This window comes from Odocoileus virginianus, chromosome 30, assembly GCF_023699985.2.
Source record: "Odocoileus virginianus isolate 20LAN1187 ecotype Illinois chromosome 30, Ovbor_1.2, whole genome shotgun sequence".
Taxonomy (NCBI): Eukaryota; Metazoa; Chordata; class Mammalia; order Artiodactyla; family Cervidae; genus Odocoileus; species Odocoileus virginianus.
In genome coordinates, this window is record NC_069703.1 from 14113792 (window position 1) to 14134690 (window position 20899).

General features: G+C 38.6%; 1 protein-coding gene across 1 annotated transcript in view; it reads left to right on the top strand.

The window, feature by feature from the left end:
• The window catches only part of UNC80 (unc-80 homolog, NALCN channel complex subunit), a 221469-nt gene that overhangs the window by 195898 nt on the left and 4672 nt on the right, over positions 1 to 20899 (top strand). The window contains 9 exon segments of the mRNA XM_070458587.1: positions 2892 to 3076; positions 3676 to 3841; positions 5536 to 5630; positions 5632 to 5716; positions 8860 to 8998; positions 11498 to 11554; positions 18090 to 18171; positions 19121 to 19232; positions 20188 to 20387. Of these exon segments, the coding sequence (XP_070314688.1) occupies positions 2892 to 3076; positions 3676 to 3841; positions 5536 to 5630; positions 5632 to 5716; positions 8860 to 8998; positions 11498 to 11554; positions 18090 to 18171; positions 19121 to 19232; positions 20188 to 20387 (1121 nt within the window).

Here is a 20899-nt window from a genome sequence, read left to right on the forward strand (position 1 = left end):
GTTCTGTCCACTTTCTGCCTTTTATCTTAATTGAACTATACTTGATTTACAATGTTACGTTAGTTTCAGGTGTACGGCAAAGTGATTCAGTTCTGCATATAGAGATATCTATTTTCCTTCATATTCTTTTCCCTTACAGGTTATTATGAAATATCTAGTAGAGTTCCCTGTGTCACACAGTACTTCCTTGTAGGTTATCTATTCTATGTATAGTAGTGTGTATATGTTCATCCCAAACTCCTTATTTATGCCTCTCCCTCTTTCCCTTTGGTCACCATAAATTTGTTTTCTATGTCTGTGGGTCTATTTCTGTTTTGTATATAAGTTCATTTGTATCATTTTTTAGATTCACATAAAAGTGATACTATATGATATTTGTCTTTCTCTGTCTGACTTCCTTCATTTAATATGATCATCTTTAGGTGCATCCAGAGAAGGCAATGGCACCCCACTCCAGTGCTCTTGCCTAGAAAATCCCATGGACGGAGGAGCCTGGTAGGCTGCAGTCCATGGGGTCGCTAAGAGTCAGACATGACTGAGCGACTTCACTTTCACTTTTCACTTTCATGCATTGAAGAAGGAAATGGCAACCCACTCCAGTGTTCTTGCCTGGGAGAATCCCAGGGACGGCGGAGCCTGGTGGGCTGCCGTCTATGGGGTCTCACAGGGTCGGACACGACTGAAGCGACTTAGCAGCAGCAGTAGCTAGGTCCATCCAGGTTGCTGCAAATGGCCTTATTTCATTCTTTTTTATGGCAAAGTAATATTCCATTGTATAAATATACCACATCTCCTTTATCTATTCACCTGTTGATTGACATTTATGTTGCTTCCATGTCTTGACTATTATAAATGGTGCTGCAATGAACACTGGGGTGTGTGTATCTTTTCTAATTGTGTCTTTCTCTGGATATTTGCCCAGGAGTGGGATTGTAGGATCATTCAGTAGCTCTATTTTTTTTTTTTTTAAGGAACCTCCATACTGTTCTCCATAGTGGCTGTACCAGTTTACATTCCCACCAACAATATAGCAGGGTTCCTTTTCTCCACACCTTCTCTAGCATTTATTATTTGTAAACTTTTTGATGATGGCTGTTCTGACTGGTGTAAGGTAATACCCCATTGTAGTTTTGGTCTGCATTTCTCTGTTAGTTCACAATGTTGAACATCTTTTCATGTGCCTTTTGGTCATTCACATGTCTTCTTTGGAAAAATATCTATTTAGATCTTCTACCCATTTTCTCGATTGGGTTGTTTGTTTTTTCCATTTTCTGCCTTTTTAATGAAGGCAGATTCTTTGGTTACTTGGCCAGGCTACTGGACTTCTCTTTTAAATTTCGTTTTACCTTTATTTTGAGCGCTTAGTGGGCACTGTTTTCTAAGCTTTACACTATCCTCACTCTGAATCCTCACAACAGCTCAAAGGAATAAATGTACTCACTTTAGTAAGAGGCTAAGACATGGGAAGATCCCTTGGAGAAGGAAATGGCAACCCACTCCAATATTCTTGCCTGGAGAATCCCATGGACAGAAGAGCCTGGCAGGCCACTGTCCATGGGGTCGCAAGAGTCAGATGTGACTTAGCAACTAAATGACAATGATGAAGGCTCAGAAAGGTTAAGTAACTTACCTAAAGTCACACTGTTTGGTGGCAGGACCAAATTTCAAATCAAATCCATCCATCACCAGAATCCCTGAGCCCTCTGCCATTCTGCTTGTTTTGGGCTGATGCTGGTGAAGGTGGAAAGCAAGAAGGCAGAAATCTAAAGAAGGCCAACAGGCACACAACAATAGAAGTGTCACCACGATCAGGGTAGGATTAGAGGAATGCTACTTTTTGTTCATGTGCTTGCAACGTCAAGGGAGAGGAATAGAGGTGAGTAGATGGGGAAGGAAGAATCTTACCACTCTTTCCCGTGTTATATACCCTAGTTTTCCCCTTAGAAATGCCTGATATAGATGGCAATGGTGATTTCTGAGGCCTTTAAGGAGTTGGATTTCTATGTGTCTTCTAGATGCTGAGATGGGCCTTAATACATGATGGACAAGGCCCAGGTTACCTTGATTGCCCCACAGGAGACCCTCGGGGGAGAGCTGGGGTGGCAGAGGAAGTCCCCACCATAATCTTTGATGTCATTACAGTATTCTGGGTTGTCTTGGCACACTGAGACATCTGCTTCCTAAAAATATATTTTACAATGTAGTTTGTAACAAAGCTTCCAGAATCTGGAAGAAAAGAGATATTGTAAAATAAATCCCATAGGGTTTAGTAATAGACATGATGAGAGGCAAGGGAGGAAGGATAGTTTTCTTTTCTGGAAGAATCTACTCAAACACATTTATTGTTTACTCTGGGGAGCAGTTTAGAGTAGGGTCAGGAAGGGGAAGGACTCTTTTTTAACTTTATGCATTTCTGCATGGATTGATTTTACTTCTAATGACAAGGATATCTTATTTCTAAGCTGAAAGGGAAAAAAAGGAAAATATTTTATCTTCGGATGTGAGTGGTATGCTGATATTACCATAAAGCCGCTATGACAAAACTTCTAGAAAGCAAAATATTAGCTACGTATCATGTTTATAACACATTTCCCTTTCAGTTCTATGAATTGCTTCAGTGTATATTTTCCAAAATGGTAATTAAATGCACCTAATGAAGATATATGTGTTCTCTTAATCAGAATCAAAACATGTTTACTATACAAATGTCTGTCTTTATATCAGAACACTCACTCAGGAGTACACTGAAGATTTTGGAGGCATGGAGAAAGTTTAGATTTTGAAAATTGTCTGATGCGTAAGAGGGCTGAGGATGCAGGCAGCTGGCTGTGGGCAGGGTTCCTCTGAGGCACAAGTGTGCAGACTCAGTTTTCTCTTTTCCTGGTGTGAAGCGCTGAAGGTGATCCTCGTCTGCTTTGAGAGGCAGCTCGGAAGCCAGTGGTACTGGCTGAGCCTCCAGGTGAAGGAGATGGCCCTGCGGAAGGTCGGGGGCCTGGCCTTGTGGGACTTCCTGGACTTCATCGTGCGGACCCGCATCCCCATCTTCGTGCTCCTGCGCCCCTTCATCCAGTGCAAGGTGCGCCGTGTGCTGCTCCTCTGGGAAGTGACAAGCCCCGTGGACGTGCTGTTCTCAAGATTTAAGGCAGTCTTGGGGGAGATGCTATTGCTAGTCAGGAGGACCTGTTAAGATCACGCTTGATGAGAAACCAGCCCAGACAGGTATCCCTCTGGGGAATACCTTTACAGTAAGAGCTTAGTTAATACCTTAAAACATTGCCCTCTGCCCTCTTACCACCTCCCTAGGGGAAAAAAAAAAAGATTGATCCAATAGAATGATCTGAAGAATGATCACTTGTTTTTGGTGGCATAATTGAGACCTGATTTTAAATAAATATGTAGAAAATGAGATAGTTAAAGCACACTTTTCCTCTAAAACCCTCCGTGTTCATCTACTCTTTTTAATTCTTTCCATGCCTGATTTCTGATGTCTGGGGGCCATGATTCAAAGCAGTGGATTGATTAAGCACTTCCTAAGCACTGTTCTAAGAACAGTGTTCAATTCTCATTTGCATTACTTTATTTAATCCTCACCACCAACTATGAAAGCAATACAATTATTAGCCCATTCTACAGATGGGAAAACTGAGGACTGGAAAATCTATGCCTTCCTTTCAGCTTCTGGCCCAACCAGCAGAGAACCATGAAGAGCTTTCTGCCCGACAACACATCGCTGACCAGCTAGAGCGGCGTTTCATTCCACGCCCTCTGTGTAAGAGCTCCCTCATTGCTGAGTTCAACAGTGAACTGAAAATTCTAAAAGAGGCAGTTCACAGTGGATCGGGTGAGTATGCATGGGATGGTTTGACTTTGACTAGTAGAACCAAGAAAGCTCCTTTTTATAGGTCACTGCTCTTTCTGGAACCAAGTGTGAGTTAGCCATTTTGGTACAACTAGCATTGATGACCCTGTCATCCTTGTCAACAATGCAAGTCAAGGGGGGATCATAAGAATTTAATTTTATTCCTTTTCCAATATATTTTTCAGTCTTTATTTTAGTAGTTCAGCTTTTTCTTGAAGACTTAGCTGGGAGGAAAAACTTACTTTAATTCCTACTTTTATTTCTCTTTTGAAAAGGAAAGGGGACTTACATTCATTGAGCATCTGTTATATGGTAGATTATTTCATAGATGTTATCTCATTTAATCCACACAAATACCTGCAAAATTGTAACTGAAAATCTGCTTATAAAAAGAAGTGAAGATTCAATAGAGGATAAATAACTTTCACAAAAAGATAGTGATACCTGTGAGAGGACTTAAAACTGGGTCTGTATGATTGATAATAAAGTCTTTAACTTTTCATCACTTGGAGGGAGAGAGGGTTGAATCAAAGCTGATGGGCTAGGAGTTACTTTCTTTACATTGTTTAAAAGATTTTCTTTGGGAATGCATTGTTTACTTTTGTAATTATATTAACTTCGGGTTACTAAGGAAAGAAAATAAATCATTTTCTGCCATTAGAGGGCAGCCATCACCTATAAGTAGAATATTCTTATACATGTGGCTTCTTGTCTTTCTAAAACCTATTGTTGGCGATGTATTAAAGACCAAAAATTTGTCAAATACAATCTTGGTGAAATCTGCATAGGACCATTCAAATGTTCTGCTTTATAATGAAATAATATGACAAAGAATCAAGGGAGTGTTTTATTGTAATCTCCAGAAAAGGGGAATAAGAACACAGTATTAATTATATATTCTGATTTTGCATGGTTCCATTCAGACAATATGTCTATTACTTGTGTGTGCTTGTGTCAGGTATAAGGTACATTTCTTAGTGAAATTGATCAAGTTGATATCTATAATTCAGCTCAAAATGAATCTGCATTCAGCCAGCCTTGGAAAATGAAACTGGAAAACAATGAGAGAGGCTGCAATATCAAAGCATTTTTTATTGTTTAGAGATGTTATGCTCCTGCAAGAAAACTATTCAATTACATCAGTGGCTGACTCTTTTTTTTTTTTAACATTTTCAATTTCTGTTTGCTATATATGCATGTGAAAGTCACTCAGTCATGACTGACTCTTTGTGACCCTATGGACTGTAGCCCACCAGGCTTCTACATCCATGGGATTTCCCAGGCAAGAATGCTGGAGTGGATTGCCATTTCCTTCTCCAGGGGATCTTCTCAACCCAGGGATGGAACCCCGGGTCTCCCACATTGCTGGCAGACTCTTTGCCAGCTGAGCCACCAGAGAAGCCCTTTGTCCTAAAGGTCATCTGTCTGGGACATACTATTTAAATGACCTTTCTTTTAAAAAATACAAGCTGTGAGGGAAGAGTTTGAAGCTAGCATTTGTTTTCTTCCAAGCACCTGGTGGTCCAATGGTTAAGACTCCTGGCTTCCAATGCATGGGCACAGGTTCAATCCCTGGTCAGGGAACTAAAATCCCACATGCTACATACTACACGCCCCCTCCACCCCACCCAAAAAAGATCCTCACCCTGGATTTTCTTTGGTCTCAACCTCGCTAGCTTACCAAGGAAAGACGTCCATCAGCACCGTGGGCACTTCCACCTCTGCCTACCGCCTGAGCCTGGCCACCATGTCCCGCTCCAACACTGGTACCTGGCACTGTCTGGGAGCAGGACAGTGAGCCATCCCAGCAGGCTTCCCAGGACACCCTGAGTCGAACTGATGAGGAAGATGAGGAAAGTAGGTCACCTGCAGCATCTGGGGTGGGGAGGTCGTGGGGCTCATGTGTGACACAGCTTGGCCATGCAAATGAGGACTTGGGTGGATTTCTGCCTTTCTGATCCTTTGCAGTTCTGATCCCCTGGTCATTTTTTCAAAAAGGAGTTAAAATGGAATTGCGACTGATCCCCTGATTTCTTATGCCTGCTTTTCTATAAATTCCTTGATATCCTTGGTCATTTGGTAGGATTTTAGGCAAAAAGTAAATCTTTAATGACCCCTAAATTTTCTTTGAGTTTATGCATTCAACCTTTCCACTAACCCATTTAAAGTGTGGTTGAGGAACTAAAGGAAGCATTTATTCTCCTTTATCCTGGCCAATCTTGTTTAGAAGATCAGTCAGCACTTAGGTAACACAGGACTTCCCCGGTGGTCCAGTGGTTAAGGCTTTGCACTTCCAATGTAGGGGCAAGGAGGGCTCCATCCCTGGTCAGGGAACTAAGAGCCTATGTGCCATGTGGCAGAGCCAAAATGTTTCTTTTAAAAACAGCACTCACGTGACCTGACTGCAAAGAAAAGTGAGCAAGGCATATGCTCACAACTCAGAAAAAAATAGTTGGCAATGTTGTTTAGAACGTAAACCCAGCGGATTGTCTTGAGGGCATGCAACCCAATTTAAGTGTCCCCAGTCACTGAGGCAGCCCAGGAGCTTCTAAAGATTAGGTGTTACAAAACTAGGGAAATATGCATAATAGTTTTTAAAAGTTTCATTAAATACCACTGTCATTTAATATAGTTTAATTGTATCGATTATTTTCTAATTGTGTTTTAAAGATACTCTGATATAACCTGTAGAGTAAAGTGTGCAGTCTATGCCTTAAGAAAGCAAAATCTAGACCTTTACTCAGAGCCCTTCTGTACCAAACAACAACAAAGAGCCCCACTCAGAAGTAAATTAGCATCAAGGTTAGAATTTTAATTAATTAAGATGAATGAAAGTACTTTAATACCCCACTACGGTTGGAAGTGTAGGAGAGGGAAAGAAGTAACTACTTTGTCAAAGCATGTGTCAGTAATATTTCCAGATTTAGTTTCAGGGTTAAGAAGATAACAAAGTGATAATAATAGTGTCCTGTACCTAACTTCCAGACATAATTGTTTCTAAATCATTTCTCATGGAAATAATTCTAAAATTGTAATTAGGGAAATCTTGAAAGATCTTGACCAAAAAAACAAATTGAGAGGGACAAGGATTAGCAGTTCACATATTTATTACAAGTCCTAGCAATAGTCCAGAACTTAAAGTAATATCTATTTTTCTTTAATGGTTGAAATAGTCTCTCCCAGAAATTTTTTTAAATGATAGTAAATGATAACAAACTCTCTTTAATAGAGCTAAATGTATTTTGCAGGTAACCTTATGAATTAGAGGATGACGAAGGCAGTAGGAAGGAGGCAGGGAAGAAAAGTTTAGTACAGAAGACATAAACAGAGATAGCACTGACCAAAGGCCAACATTAATACACTGACATGTATGCAAGTTTTTGCTAATCTTTCTGCTCTCAAAATCACAACTGTCCCGATGACAATATGATGTGGGTGTATATTAATTTATGAAATACAGTATGAAAGCTAGAGTGTTAACACCTTTGAATTAAACAAATTTTCCATTCAGCAATCAAACCTGTATTAAGACCTAGCAGGAACAAGAGGAGGAACAAGAAGTATGAGAAGGATATATTCTCTGCTGTCTAAAATCTTAGAGTTTTCTAGAGGAGATAATAGACATTTTTTGATAAAGAACACCTAACAAAAGAGTGAATGACACAACATTGTAAATCAACTATACTTCAATAAAATAAATAAAATTTTAAAAAAAGAATGGAAGGCAATGCATATAATCACAAAAAAAATATTGAAGGAGTAAGTGTTAAGTAATATATGAGTTTGGATAAGAGGGGGAAAAATTACTGGAATCCCAGAAAGGTCTTAGTAGAAATAGCTCAGTCTATCCTACCACATTTTTTCATGTTTTTTAAGGATTATACTCTACTCTATGAACACACCTAAAAAGGCAATACCATTCTATAACAAGAATCAACTTCAAGTCAGTTGTTATGTAGCAAATTAAAAAATTTCAGGACTTTATATACTCATCTCTGGGTTTGAAATATACTTCTCTAGAAATGTGACCACTTAGGATATTTTAAATAAGTGATGTCAGATGACGTGGAAGTAAAAGTTCACCAAAATTCTAGGTTAGTCAAGATATGTTTCTTGTTCAATGACAAACAATATTAGCTCACTTACAATGAGGTCATCTTGTCACAAATACTGTACTAAAGTTAATTTTCATATGGATTTGAATACATGAATTTCAGTTTCTATGGAGAAAATAAGTGTCTGCTTCTAATTTTAAAATTAGATTAAAACAAGCATTTATTTCTGAACTTTATAGATTTTTAAATATTTTTCAGAAAAAAAAATACCTGAAATAGTCTTTCCCTCAGCAGTCTAAAAATCATGAAATGTCCTGAGTATAGTGTTTGAAAGTCAAACATGCTTGATTTGTTCAATAACACAGTCCCTTACTGAACTATTTCTGGAATGTTTAAAATGTTATAGTCCAGCTTTTCTGAAATCTTTCATTTGCCAATGCCCCTTGATTTTTACAAATAATCTGCTTGTAGAAATGGACAAGAAGTTTACGTTTATTTCATGAAAGCTGTTTGAGGGTGGGAGATGTGTAGATGTGAAGAACTATCCTTCACCCTTTGTGCAGATTAAAAACTCAGCTGCAGAAGGTATTTTTTTTTCAAGATAAGGATACATTCATGATGTTTTATTGATGCTGTTTCCCTCAACCAAATGAAGTAACTAGCCACTTTAACTCAAAGTTCTCATAGTGTTCATATTCTCATAAATGACAATGTTCAGTGACACTAAAGGCTCAGCTATTAAAGTCTCTGCTTATGTAAAAGCAGTGAAAATGTTTCATAAGCTCCCAAAGGTCTTAGTATTGAATCTGTACAAAGGGATGAATGATAATTTAACTTTAGGTATTGTCCCACGGTTGTATTCTCGTCAAGGATGGAACCCAAGCTGGTCTGGGTTTTCTGGTCAGCATCATAATTTCCTAACACTGTCTTCTCTGGCGCTTTCAGACGACTCTGTCAGCATGCCCAGTGTGGTAAGTGAACAGGAAGCTTACCTCCTGAGCACCATTGGAAGGAGGCGGTTCTCCAGCCACGTCTCCAGCATGTCTGCACCTCAGGCTGAGGTGGGCATGTTACCCAGCCAAAGGTAAACAGCCCTGGATACGTCACACTCCACATCTGGGGGCAAAGGTATAAATTCTGAAAACTCACTCCTGTTACACTAAAAAGGGCCTAAAGAGAAGCAAACCATCCATTTTTTTTTTAAGTAGACCATTCAAACAAATTTTCAACAAGGGTTTGCACAACAATTTGTAGCATTTGCTAAGTCAGGCAAGTCGAGGGGATCTCTATTTCTGATCCAAGCATTATTTCTCCTTAACATTTTTCTATAAATAGATATATGATCTTCTTTCGTGGTCTTCTTTCAGATGACATTCTTGTATTTCATATATATTATCAGCTAAGTTAATAATGGGTACCTGGCAAGTGTATAGGACTGGCTCGATATATTTGGTAGTTTAGATTTCTGATATGTCATCAGTATTTAGTTGGAGGTAGTGATATTTAATAAAGCAAAAAAGACCTATGCCAGTATGTGTGACCTTGGGTGGGTCATTTAATAGGAGCCCACAGTTTTCTCCTCTGTGAAATGAGAGGTTAGCCAAAATCTGTTTTTAAGGTAACTTCTCTACCTATAGAATTTTATGATTCCATAATTAGACTCTTTAAAACATTTTCTTTGGTGCTCTCTAACCTCTAAGAATATAGATTTGAAACTTTATACATATAGTTTACCGTTTATGTGGTAATACAGAAAATGATCTGACATAAGAAATAAAACATTATCTGTTTCAGAGTCAGGACTTTTACTTTAGGAACTGGATTCTTTCAAAGAATCAGTCTTATTTTTTTATCTAGTTTATTGTTTATTCTTATTACCTATGGAGTTATTGTGGTGTAACTTACACATGGAGAATAAGAACAATCAGGAGACATTCTTGTGCTCAGATAAATTTAATTTACATGCAGAAATAATTACTCTGTACCTAAATCCTTTAGCAAATCATTCCTGAACTGTACAGATGAAGTAAAATTTGTGAAATACAGCCAAATAGTTCAGAATATTTTAAAAATGGGGGAAATGATAAAATATTAATAACTGAATTATATACTTGTAAAGAAAACATTATTTATATACTATGGAGTTATAAAAATTGGTAATATAAAAGTATTATTATCATTGTAAGATTGTAAGATACTGCTTTACTTACTGATAATTTATCTTTGATAAGGAAGTCTTGTAAATAAAATATACAAAAAAAGAGAGCCAAATTATAAAATAGCCAAAAAAGATGTAAAGTCATACAAGCAGTTAATACTGGTACATAGTGATTTATTTTTAATTTCTAGAAACATGCAAACTTTATCGAGAATAAACAAAAACTATTAGTCTATGTAAAAGTTTTTATTTAAATTAGGGAATTTTAAGTAGAGATTCTTTTTGGTTATTTACATGACATAACCAGGCCATCAACTCCCTTTGTACATATCCATTAAGGAGTTATCTCATTTCTGGGGAGAAAATTTGTTCTATTATGGATAGACCAGAAATCCAGAAAAATAATAGAGCTAAACCCTTTGGCCTTGAGTCATGCTTGGGAGGGCTAGCAAATGTAATGATGTCTCTCTCTGTTAGAAAGCCTCTTTCTGGGGATGGATGCTATTTTTACAGTATAGGTGAACAGCAATTCTCTAGAGGAAGGCACTCCACTTTCCTAAAGAGTTTAATTCCATCCATTTTAACAACTATTTATTGAGTGCCACATGGACACTTAGCTCAGAGCCAGGCACTGAAGGAAAAGAGAGAGAAATTTGTGTGACGTAGTTTCTGTTCACAAATCCCCAAATCACCCCAATAAATCAGCGGCACCCAAATAAATCAATAAACTATTTAACTATTCTTTCACCAAGCTGACAGATTTTTTCTTTTGGCATTTACAATTCAGTCACTAGAGGATGGAGCGAGGAGGTGAATGCAAGTTCCATGTGAATATACCAGGGTTGTCTTCCTTCTATACGTTCATTTCCTTTTTCACTGCAAAATTAGCAGGTGCAATCGGGTTCTTTCTTTGCTTTTCTTAATGGCATCAGCTTCAAGAGGTGGGTTGTGACAGTTCACGGTAAGTGGTTTCTGTGTGATCAGGTCACAACTCACAAGAAAGAAGCAGGATCCTGGTCAGTGAAACATTATAGAACAAGACAGGTGAACAGTCATAGCCACCCAGCCAAATTTTTATCAAAGGAATGATAGTTTCATCTTCTACAGACTCATTCCGCAATGTGTTCCAGAGCTCCTGTGTCCATTTGGAGCTTATCACAAGTCCCAACTCCAGTAAATAGATCACTCCTCTGAGAGTCATATCCACCCAAAGGCCCCCGCTCCCCATTGCCTTGAGTCCTATGTCTTGACCAACCCAGCACAAGGTGAAATGGTTGACTGTCTCCTTTTCCTTCCTTGTTCTGTTAAATTTATTTATTTATTTTTGGTTCTTGGAAGCAGAAAAGTGCATGCCTTTTTTTTCTTTCTTTTTCTTTCTTTGCATTTTCTTTCCCTAAATGCTTCATCTCCCTACCCCTCCTGCAGTGAGCCTAATGTCCTCGATGACTCCCAGGGCCTGGCCGCCGAGGGCAGCCTCTCTAGGTACAGTGTCAACGCTACCTGTGTATTGGTGTCTGTGCTGGGAAACGAGCTGTTCCCTGTCTCCTCCGTCTCTCCGTCTCTCTGTCTCCTCTCGCCCCGTCTTGATATCGATTTCCATTCCTTGCCCTTTGTTGCTCATAAACACACGAGCCTGGAAGTCAAAGGTGTAGCCTCTTTCATTTTTCAGCTTCAGAGCTTCATCACAAATGGCCTAAAAAGTTTACTTAAAAAAAATCCCTGGAGTTCTTCTAGGGGTTTATCCCATGGACCATCTCAAGAGTTTGATATACAAAACGTTGAATTTATCCCAGCTAAACATTCCCTCCCATGCTGATAGTCTTTAAGAAATTTTTTTTTTCAAAAGCCTTTTAATACAACTCCCCATCATTAGGAAGCCCCAATCTAGACAAATCTTCCAGTCAATACCATGGGTGATAAGAAAACAGTGATGCTATAATAATACCAATGTCAATATGATTTATATAATTCCCTCTCTTTGGTGCATGCAATGTGACAGGCTGTTATGATAGCTTGTTCAAACCATGTTTATATAAAGAATGTCTGTCCCAGTGCTAAGATGACTCCCACTTTGCCATGAAATATCAGAAACAAACATTTCTTGGTAAGAGACTTCTCATGATGTGAACGATATAATGGTTTGGCTATTGGTTTAAAGCTTCAGAAAGGGGGCCTGCACCTTTAACACTCAGATAAACCACGTCAAACATTCCTAATCTTGTGCTGTTGATTCACACCTCTCAACTAATCCTCATTAGGGGTAATGCTTCTTGTTCATGCCAAGAGTGCCTTTGTTTCATCTCAAGAGAAAATATTCCCTTTCAGGTTTGCATTATATAGTGAGTGCTCCCGTGTTTATTGCTGTATCACAAAGATGAGGAAATGTTGAGAGGCCGTTCCTGTGAAAGGCTGTCCTTTTTTAATTTTTTGCATCTTGTTCAGATTTCACATTTTCTTTCGCAACTGAAAATGGGAAATTTATTGCATCATCAGGTGTATCTTTTTGTTTTGTTTTTTTACTGGCCCCATAATTCATGACATTCATTTGTGTTTGCAAGCCCCTGCCTGGATAGATCAGTCTCTTATTGGTGGTAAATGTGGAGGTGCTGAAGAGTGCAGGCTTAATTCTGTTATTGAGAACTTCAAGGACAGGGAAGAACAGAGTAGTCCTCAAGCTGGTTTCTTTCATTGTTCACAGTTTTGGAAGAGCTCTGAACCAAGCCTAGCACCATGACCACTGGTTTCAAAGCATTTATTTGTTTAATGCTTAATATTATATACAAGACAGGAGAATCTAGCTAGGAAGATGATTTCAATGTCCTACTGACAGTAGAAAGTATTAAATCAGATTTTGTCCCAGATCTTTTCTAACTAGGCCAAATTCTATTCTTACTGAATAAAATACTAGTCTGGGGTTGGTGAGAGAAGACAAGAGTTTGAGTTAATTTTTATAAATTCTCCCAAGGACTTGGCCCTCTTTGTCAGGCTTAGGGTTCAAATGGACTAATTTGGAGTTGTCTAAACCAATCCAGTCTGCCTTTGGTCCAGTGTAGGTTGGAATAAATCCCAAGTTCTTGCTATTTGAGGGTGGTTCAGAGCCAATGCTATAGGTTTTATCTATAGATGAATTAGTCAATCATGTGAGTTCTTTGATGACTGTTTTGGATCAACTTTTGTTGATTTGTTGTTCCCGTAATTGGTGTGTTTGAGCTGGATGCCAGTCACCCTGATTCATTAGTGATCATTAAGAAACCAGAAAATGAAACACTCACTTTGGATTCTAGAAAGTTCCACAAGTGCAGAGGCATTCCAACAGCCGTAGCACGTCCACCTTTGCCATACACTGCAAATCATCTCTCTCAAACGCTATCATGTCACCAAGTTCTCTTTGGAGGAGAGGAACTTTTGGCATTACTAAGAGGTGGGTTTTTAAAATAGGATATATACTTTTTATATTTGGTTTCCAGGCTTCCTTATTTTTGGCATGAAACTTCTTTATGGTGCAGATCCTTAAGGTTCTAAAGAAGCAGTAAGATATTAACTATGTGAATTACATTTAGCACACACCTGAGCCCTCAACTAAGGAAAACCTGACTTAAAGCTTAAAGAATATCAGGAACATGCCTAACAGAAAGTAATAGACCCTGCTGCTCACCCCAACCCCATATTTTGATAAACTTTCTGGGGATTTGCTTTTGAAAGAACACTTGTTTTAGGCAACATGGGCAAGTTGGTCCAAGGCCTAAATGAGGAAGTCTCCAGGATAATAGTATAACCTGATAAATAGATGGAAACCAATAAAAATTTTGCAGACCTTTAGAAAATTTCTTCCAGGATTTTTTTTAATGTGTGCTAACTGGTTTCTTATAAAGATTCATAGGAAGATGTATAAGTCTGTAAGAATCACTATGCTATGGTGAATTTTTTTTTCTTTTGGAACTAATAAATTACAGTAGTATGTATATCATGGAAGAATTCTCTTCTTTAAGAGTTTTGCTCTTAGAAATACAGAAACTTCATTGTAGATCTTCCCTCCCTGTGCTCACCCCCAAATACACACACCATGGGCCATATTTCTTTCTCCAGAAGAATATAAACATGCAAAATGTTATTTAAGCACTTAAGCCTGGAAGTTTATACTTGAGAATTAAATTTTGTTTGGACATGTTAGAACATTTTGAAAGGCAGGAATTGACAATCAACTCTAGCTTAAAAAAAAAAAGAGAGAAGAGATTACAATGCTATTTGATTCTGTAAGGGTAATTTTAATCACAGTGGAAAATAAGAATGTGACTCAAGTTTGAACAAGATAGATAGTCTGCATGAAACAAAATAAAAATAATCTATCCATCTCATGATCATCCACCTTTCCAAACTATGAAAATTTGGCAAGTACACCCAAATAGAAAAGATTAAAACAACCTTATTATGGAGTTGAGAATTAATAACTAAAAAAATATCTGTTTATCTGTTGTGATACACAGAGAAGTGTACTTTCCCGGTGTTAAATCAGTTCTTACAGGAGAACTAAGATCCAGATCCTTCCCTTTTTTGTCTGAATTCCAGTCTCTAATCTCTAAATGCTGTGGCATTTAAAATACATTTTCTTGGATGTTGTGGAGGCTAAGTAAACTTTAAATGCTAATCTTTTACTGGGAAAGGGAAGAGTAGGATTTTGTCTACTGTTTATGTCCCTGTTTCCTATAAATGCTTTATGGTTCTGTCTGTACTGGCCTCATGCATTCCTCAGCACAAGGCAGTCACCCAGTGAAAATGGCTATGCTGTGTGCCTTTTGTTCCCCCTCCAGATTTCTCTAACCATAATAAAATTAAAACTAAAAGTATAGATAAAAGCAATGAAAATACAAATTCATTTCCTATATACTAATTTCACCCAGTACTTTTACTTAAAACTTTTATTTTGAATTCTATTTCTGTGTTGAAATACACTTTTTTTGTACTTTGAGATGAGTGACAGAAATTTTTATTGCATTACTGAATGGCCTTTTGTTTCCCTATCCTTTAAGAAATACCATTAGATGTGTATTTCATTAGGATATGCATAATATTAATTGTATGTGGCACTTCCCCGGTGGCTCAGGTGTAAAGAATCCACCTGCAATGCAAAAGAGTCGGACACGACTTAGCAACTAAACAACATATTTATACACTCCAAGTCTTCATGCTGAAATGAGAGAAAAGAAGTCATTTGTGCCAGAATTGTCTTCTAACATTGTCTAATTTTTCTAGGTTATAAATTACTTTCTTGCATTTTGAGTAAGGTCTTTGGTTTTTGTAGACACTTGACTCATACCAGTTCTGCCAAGACCCATATTTACTTCTCTAAAATCCAGACTGTTTGCCAGAGTAATATTGCTTAGTGACTCATAAATACCAAGGATGATTTAACTTCAGTTTAGAAAGTTTTGTTTGCTTTTATACTTATGGTTTTACCTTTTTATTTGACAAAACAGTGGAAATCAGCCATTTCTCATTCCCAAGATTAAAATTTTTAGGGAATCGGTTTTCTCTAGAGAAGAGCTTAGGGCAGACACCATAGTCTTCTGGTTGGTGTTATATTGCACACCGGATAGTCACATATCAGAAATCCTGCATATGACAGAAATATTACATAACATGGGGAGAACAAAACTGAAACCACATTTTACATGCAACTCCAATTTGATATAGACCCAAAATTACTTCTGTGTGCATTACTTCTATTATTAATTTCTCTGGTTGTTTATTACTAATGTATCCTCTGCACACAGTTAAGCCAGACTTTGATGTTCCAAATATAAACATGTTAGCATCACATTTTTAGGGAGAATATATTAGCTGAGCTGTATTTTCAAGGGAATGTTCTATATTTAATCATTGATATGTGCATTCCATGAAACACTAACTGTATCATTTATATAAAGCAACTAAATACTAAATCTATAAACCTGATCCATTTCTTAGACTAAACCTCTCTATCCATAGAGAAAATTTTGATGCTTTTGATTCTTCCTTGGAATAATCATCGTGAAATTACCATTACGTTTTGGCATTTGACACTCCCTGAGTGACATGTATTTCTTTTCTTGCACCATTTTTTTCTCACAATCTCAGATTACTGAATAAAAGTGAAACAAGTGGACTGCCTCTATTTCATTTTCTCTACCCAATTATTTTTAAGACTTTTTATTACCTACTTTCTTCTGGTGTTCTAGAAGCAATAAACTCATTACAGATGTAAAACAATGAAGCATACTATGTTGCATCACTTTTCATGTTCAAATCATTTTACATTGACTAACTTCTCTTCTCTACCTTAATGGGAGGTAGATGGTAAGTATTAACCTCCCTTTATGGCCAAGGGAACTGAGGTAACATTTAGATGTCAATGAAGAATCCATTCCAGTGAAAGCTTTGCTTGGTCTTTGGGAAAAACTTGTTTCTACTTTTGTGCATATGGTAATTGAATACTCACTCTTTCCAGTTTAAGACACATATTAAAATGTATAATTAATAAGGAGATGTCATTTCAGACATGCCAGCAACTTAGTCTGTATTGCTTATCAGAATTTACTGCGTTGTTCCTTTGAGGTAATTTTCCATCTACAAAGACAGGTCATTTACGGTACAAGGTTATGTATGTATAAAAACAATGTACATTGATCTTTTTGAACTTGATATTCAGGAGAATAAGAAAGTCTAAAGAAACAACTGTTTTAAAAACTCTTTATGGAATTTCATGTATCCCAAATGGCCTAATTATGATATAATTACTTCCTTATTTCAGAAAAACTATGGTAAACTCCATTTGGGAATCACTGATTTTTCTTCTAGTGGAAATATGAGTAAGACTTTTAAAAAATGACACGTGACTGTGTCAACCATGTAATGATTAATTATAGGGGAAACGTCTGATTGTCCATCTTGCCATCGACTTCTCTCCGTACAACTGCAGGGAGCTCATTTTTTTTTTAAATGGCAATGAATGCATACAGTCTTTTCCTTTTCATGGACAGTTGCTGACACTACATTCCTCTGTGGAATATTTTACTGTAAAAACTATTTGTAGATGACTCTCCTTTCGCAAAGGCAAAGCCGAAATTAATTAATCACATTGGCATCATCCACAGGATTACAATGTTCTCTGGGGCACAGTATATTTCTTTTTTTCACCTCCACTCCCATTATAAATCCCTATTATACATGCATGCAGAATGAAAAAGGATCATGGGTCCATGACAGTGTTTTCAGCTTCACCCAATACTAAAATAGGGACCATTGCGGGTAGCCACTTTTGCATATAAAGACACACATACACAGTAAATTTGGGAGGAGTAGGTTATTACTTTTACAAATTGTGTGCTATATTTGGGTGCAGCTATTCGATATTAATTAAGCTACTAAGTTGTAATGATAGCTTAATTACTTTGCCAGCCTTATAAACCTAAAATCATTTTTAAAGACATTTTCATTGTCTACCTATGTGACTATTTACTCAGTCACAGAGACTTCAGGCTGCAAACATGTGTTGAATGTGACCCTTCACCCAAATGGATTCTGTGTCTGATGTGTTTGATATTTGTCCATCTTATTTTCATGTAAATTGAAATATTTTAAAAGGTGTTCCCATCCATGTGATAGAGTTGTTCGTGTTTGTTCGTCACCACCTTTCTCCTTACCCTTGAAAAAAAAAATTGAGATTAGCATATGACATGTTAAACCTTTTGGTGGCTTCCAAACCAGGGGTGTGATCGAATCGATGTTTTGCTGAATGACAGACCGGCATCAGTGATTGAAAACAGAATCTCAATTTTGGCAGCTTGGGGCTACAAGGCCTCGAGTCCTCCTTCCCAAACCTGTGGAAATTCCCATCCCAGGGTCCTTTCCTAACCCTCCTTCAAAGATAATGGTATCTTTGAAGTGACTGTTTCCTGTAAGTGATTTTGACTAACACCCACCAGAGGATGGTCTCGTGTGCCTGCTCCGGGCACGCTGACACTGGTGACGCTCTTGACAGGGTGGCGAGTGTGCAGAGTGAGCCTGGCCAACAGAACCTTCTCGTTCAGCAGCCGCTGGGGAGGAAGAGGGGCCTGCGGCAGGTAGGCAGCCCTGGCGGGGCAGGGGAGGCATCCGGTGAAAGGGAAGCCCTATTCAATTTTCAGTGTATATGAAGACTCTATTTTACCTGAAATATTTATTCCCCACCTGAAATAAGCGGTACAGAGCAACTTTGAAACATGGTAAGTGCTTGGGCAAAGTGGAGAGTCTGGGGCTTCTGTTTTTAACGCTGCATCTTGTTAGCAAACCTGGTCTCTTGGTGAAATAGGTGGGCTCATATTTTTATTTGCTCTCTATCCAGAAACCATTGCCAGTCAAACCACTGACCATGGAAGATTTGTTATTAAGTTCGTTGCAGGCCTCTTTCTGTAGAGAGGCAGAGACATTCATCCTTTCTTCCTCATTTCAAGATTAATGATTCTATTTAAAACTGAAATTGAAGTAAAGATTACCCTTAAAAATTCCCTTTGGTGGGGTAGGTTTCCTTTCTGTTGCCATCTAAATAAAAATCTAAATGAGGCTTTGTGCTGTGGCTTTGATGGGAACATCCCCACACTGACTTGGAGGCTGGACATTTTTGCAGAATCTAGGGTGTTTTTCATCAGTCTTTCCTTCAAAGTTAGAACATATTCAGCTACAGCTTTTGGGTGAGCAAGGGCTGACTGGTAAGCAATCACTGCTAGTTTTGTATCCTGAAATTCTTACTTTGATTGTTTTAATTTCTATTCATGTTCTTAAGCTATATTAAGGGATAATAATCATAAGATAGAATATACGATTGGTTAAAGGGGATGCCAGAATTATATAAGTACTTGTGTTTAAATATGCAGGAAGAAGTTTATTTTATTGGCTAAGAATGTAAGGAACAATCATAAGACTCCACAGAGACCCTCAAAGGAGAGAACAAACCATAGAGTCGTCTGAATTCAGTCTTTCCTCCCAGCAGTTAGATCCTTCCTGCTAGCTTTTTCTTCTGCCTATCCCCTTTAGCTAAGGCGTCCTCTGCTATCGCGTCAGAAGACTCAGACTGAACCCAGAAACCGCCATGGGGCTCGGCTGTCAACCACCCGCAGGAGCATTCAACCTAAGACAAAGCCATCCGGTGAGGCCTCCTGAGTCCCTCTGGGTAGACATTGACACAAGGCCCACTGCCCCGCCACACAGCAGGGAAGGCCTTCAGAGACTGAGAGTCATGCAGCAAACACACCTTTCCCAGGAAACTTGAGTGCCCTTTTCCCCCTCATCTTCCTCAATCCCATCTCTCTCGTCATGCACCTAGGTAAATGAATAATTCCCTTGTCTTTGGGAATTGTCTTTACAAAAGTCTTTATACTCTTTGCTATGAAAAAACTAAGAAATATTTAATAATTAAAATTACTATTGAGGGCTTCCCTGAGGTTCCATGGTTAAGAATCTGCCTGCCAAATGCAGGGGACACAAGTTTAATCCCTGGTCTGGGAAGTCCAAGTTGAACCACAAATGCTATGAAATTTGATGATAGAAGGTTGTGTTTTATTTACCCAAGCCAGGAACTGGGTTTGTTATATGTCTTACCAAAGACGAGGGAATGATGGCAGTTGTTATGAGCGATGACCAAGTTCATTTAATGCTCTGTACTGATCTTGTTTTTATGGAAAAACAATTTATGCAAAAAGGCTGTTTAATGTAAAAATGATTTTTCTACCCATGTGCTACTGTTTATAAGAAGTGAAGTGAAGTGTTAGTTGCCCAACTCTTTGGGACTCCATGGACTGCAGCCCACCAGGCTCCTCCGTCCATGGGATTTTCCAGGCAAGAATACTGGAGTGGGTAGCCATTTCCTTCTCCAGGGGATCTTCCTGACCCAGGGATTGAACCCAGGTCTCCTGCACTGCAGGCAGATTCTTTACTGGCTGAGCTATGAGGAAAGCCCCTCAGAAGGTAAAATCAAAACATGTACCTAATGTGCTCTCAGCAATGACTTTACTAAGAAAGTCAGGAGACACTGGTTAAGGCTAATTATTAAGCCAACTTACTATCCTCCTATTCCGATTTACTGCTCTATTTCCGACCTACAGCGGACCAAAAACGATCTGTGACCTTCATCGAGGCTCAGCCAGAGCCAGCAGGTGCCCCAATAGACACGCTTCCTGCCACAGGCCAGCCACAGGGCTGCAGCCCAGCCCCATCCAGGAAACCGGAAGGAATGGACAAGCCAGTGCTCACGTCTTCTCCTGCCATTGTTGTTGCTGATCTTCACAGCCTGTCTCCCAAGCAGGTGAGGGCCCTGGAGAAGCAGGCAAGTCTTGCTCTTCGCATACGTCTCTCTAGGAATGGGGATATGTAAAAGTCATCCATATCATTTGAGTCTGAGTCAGTAATGTTCGTCAGACACTGGTCCTATCATGGGAAAAAAAAAATCAATTGAAAAGTATATGGCCAAGAATATATCTACTTGAGAAGGAATAACAGAAGTCTTTATACTCTTTGTTATGAAAAAACTAAGAAATAGTTCATAATTAAATGACCACTGAGGGTTTCCCTGGAGGTCCATTAGTTAAGAATCTGCCTGCCAATGCAGGGGTCACAGGTTCAATCCTTGGTCCGGGAAGATACCACATGCCACGGAGCATCTAAGCCTGTGTGCCACAGCTACTGAGCCCATGGCCTAGAGCCCGTGCTGCATAGTGGAGAAACCACCGCAGTGAAAAGCCAGCGTACCTCAGTGAAAGAGTAGGCCCACTCGCCACAATTAAGGAAAACCCATGTGCAGCAACACCTAGCACAGTC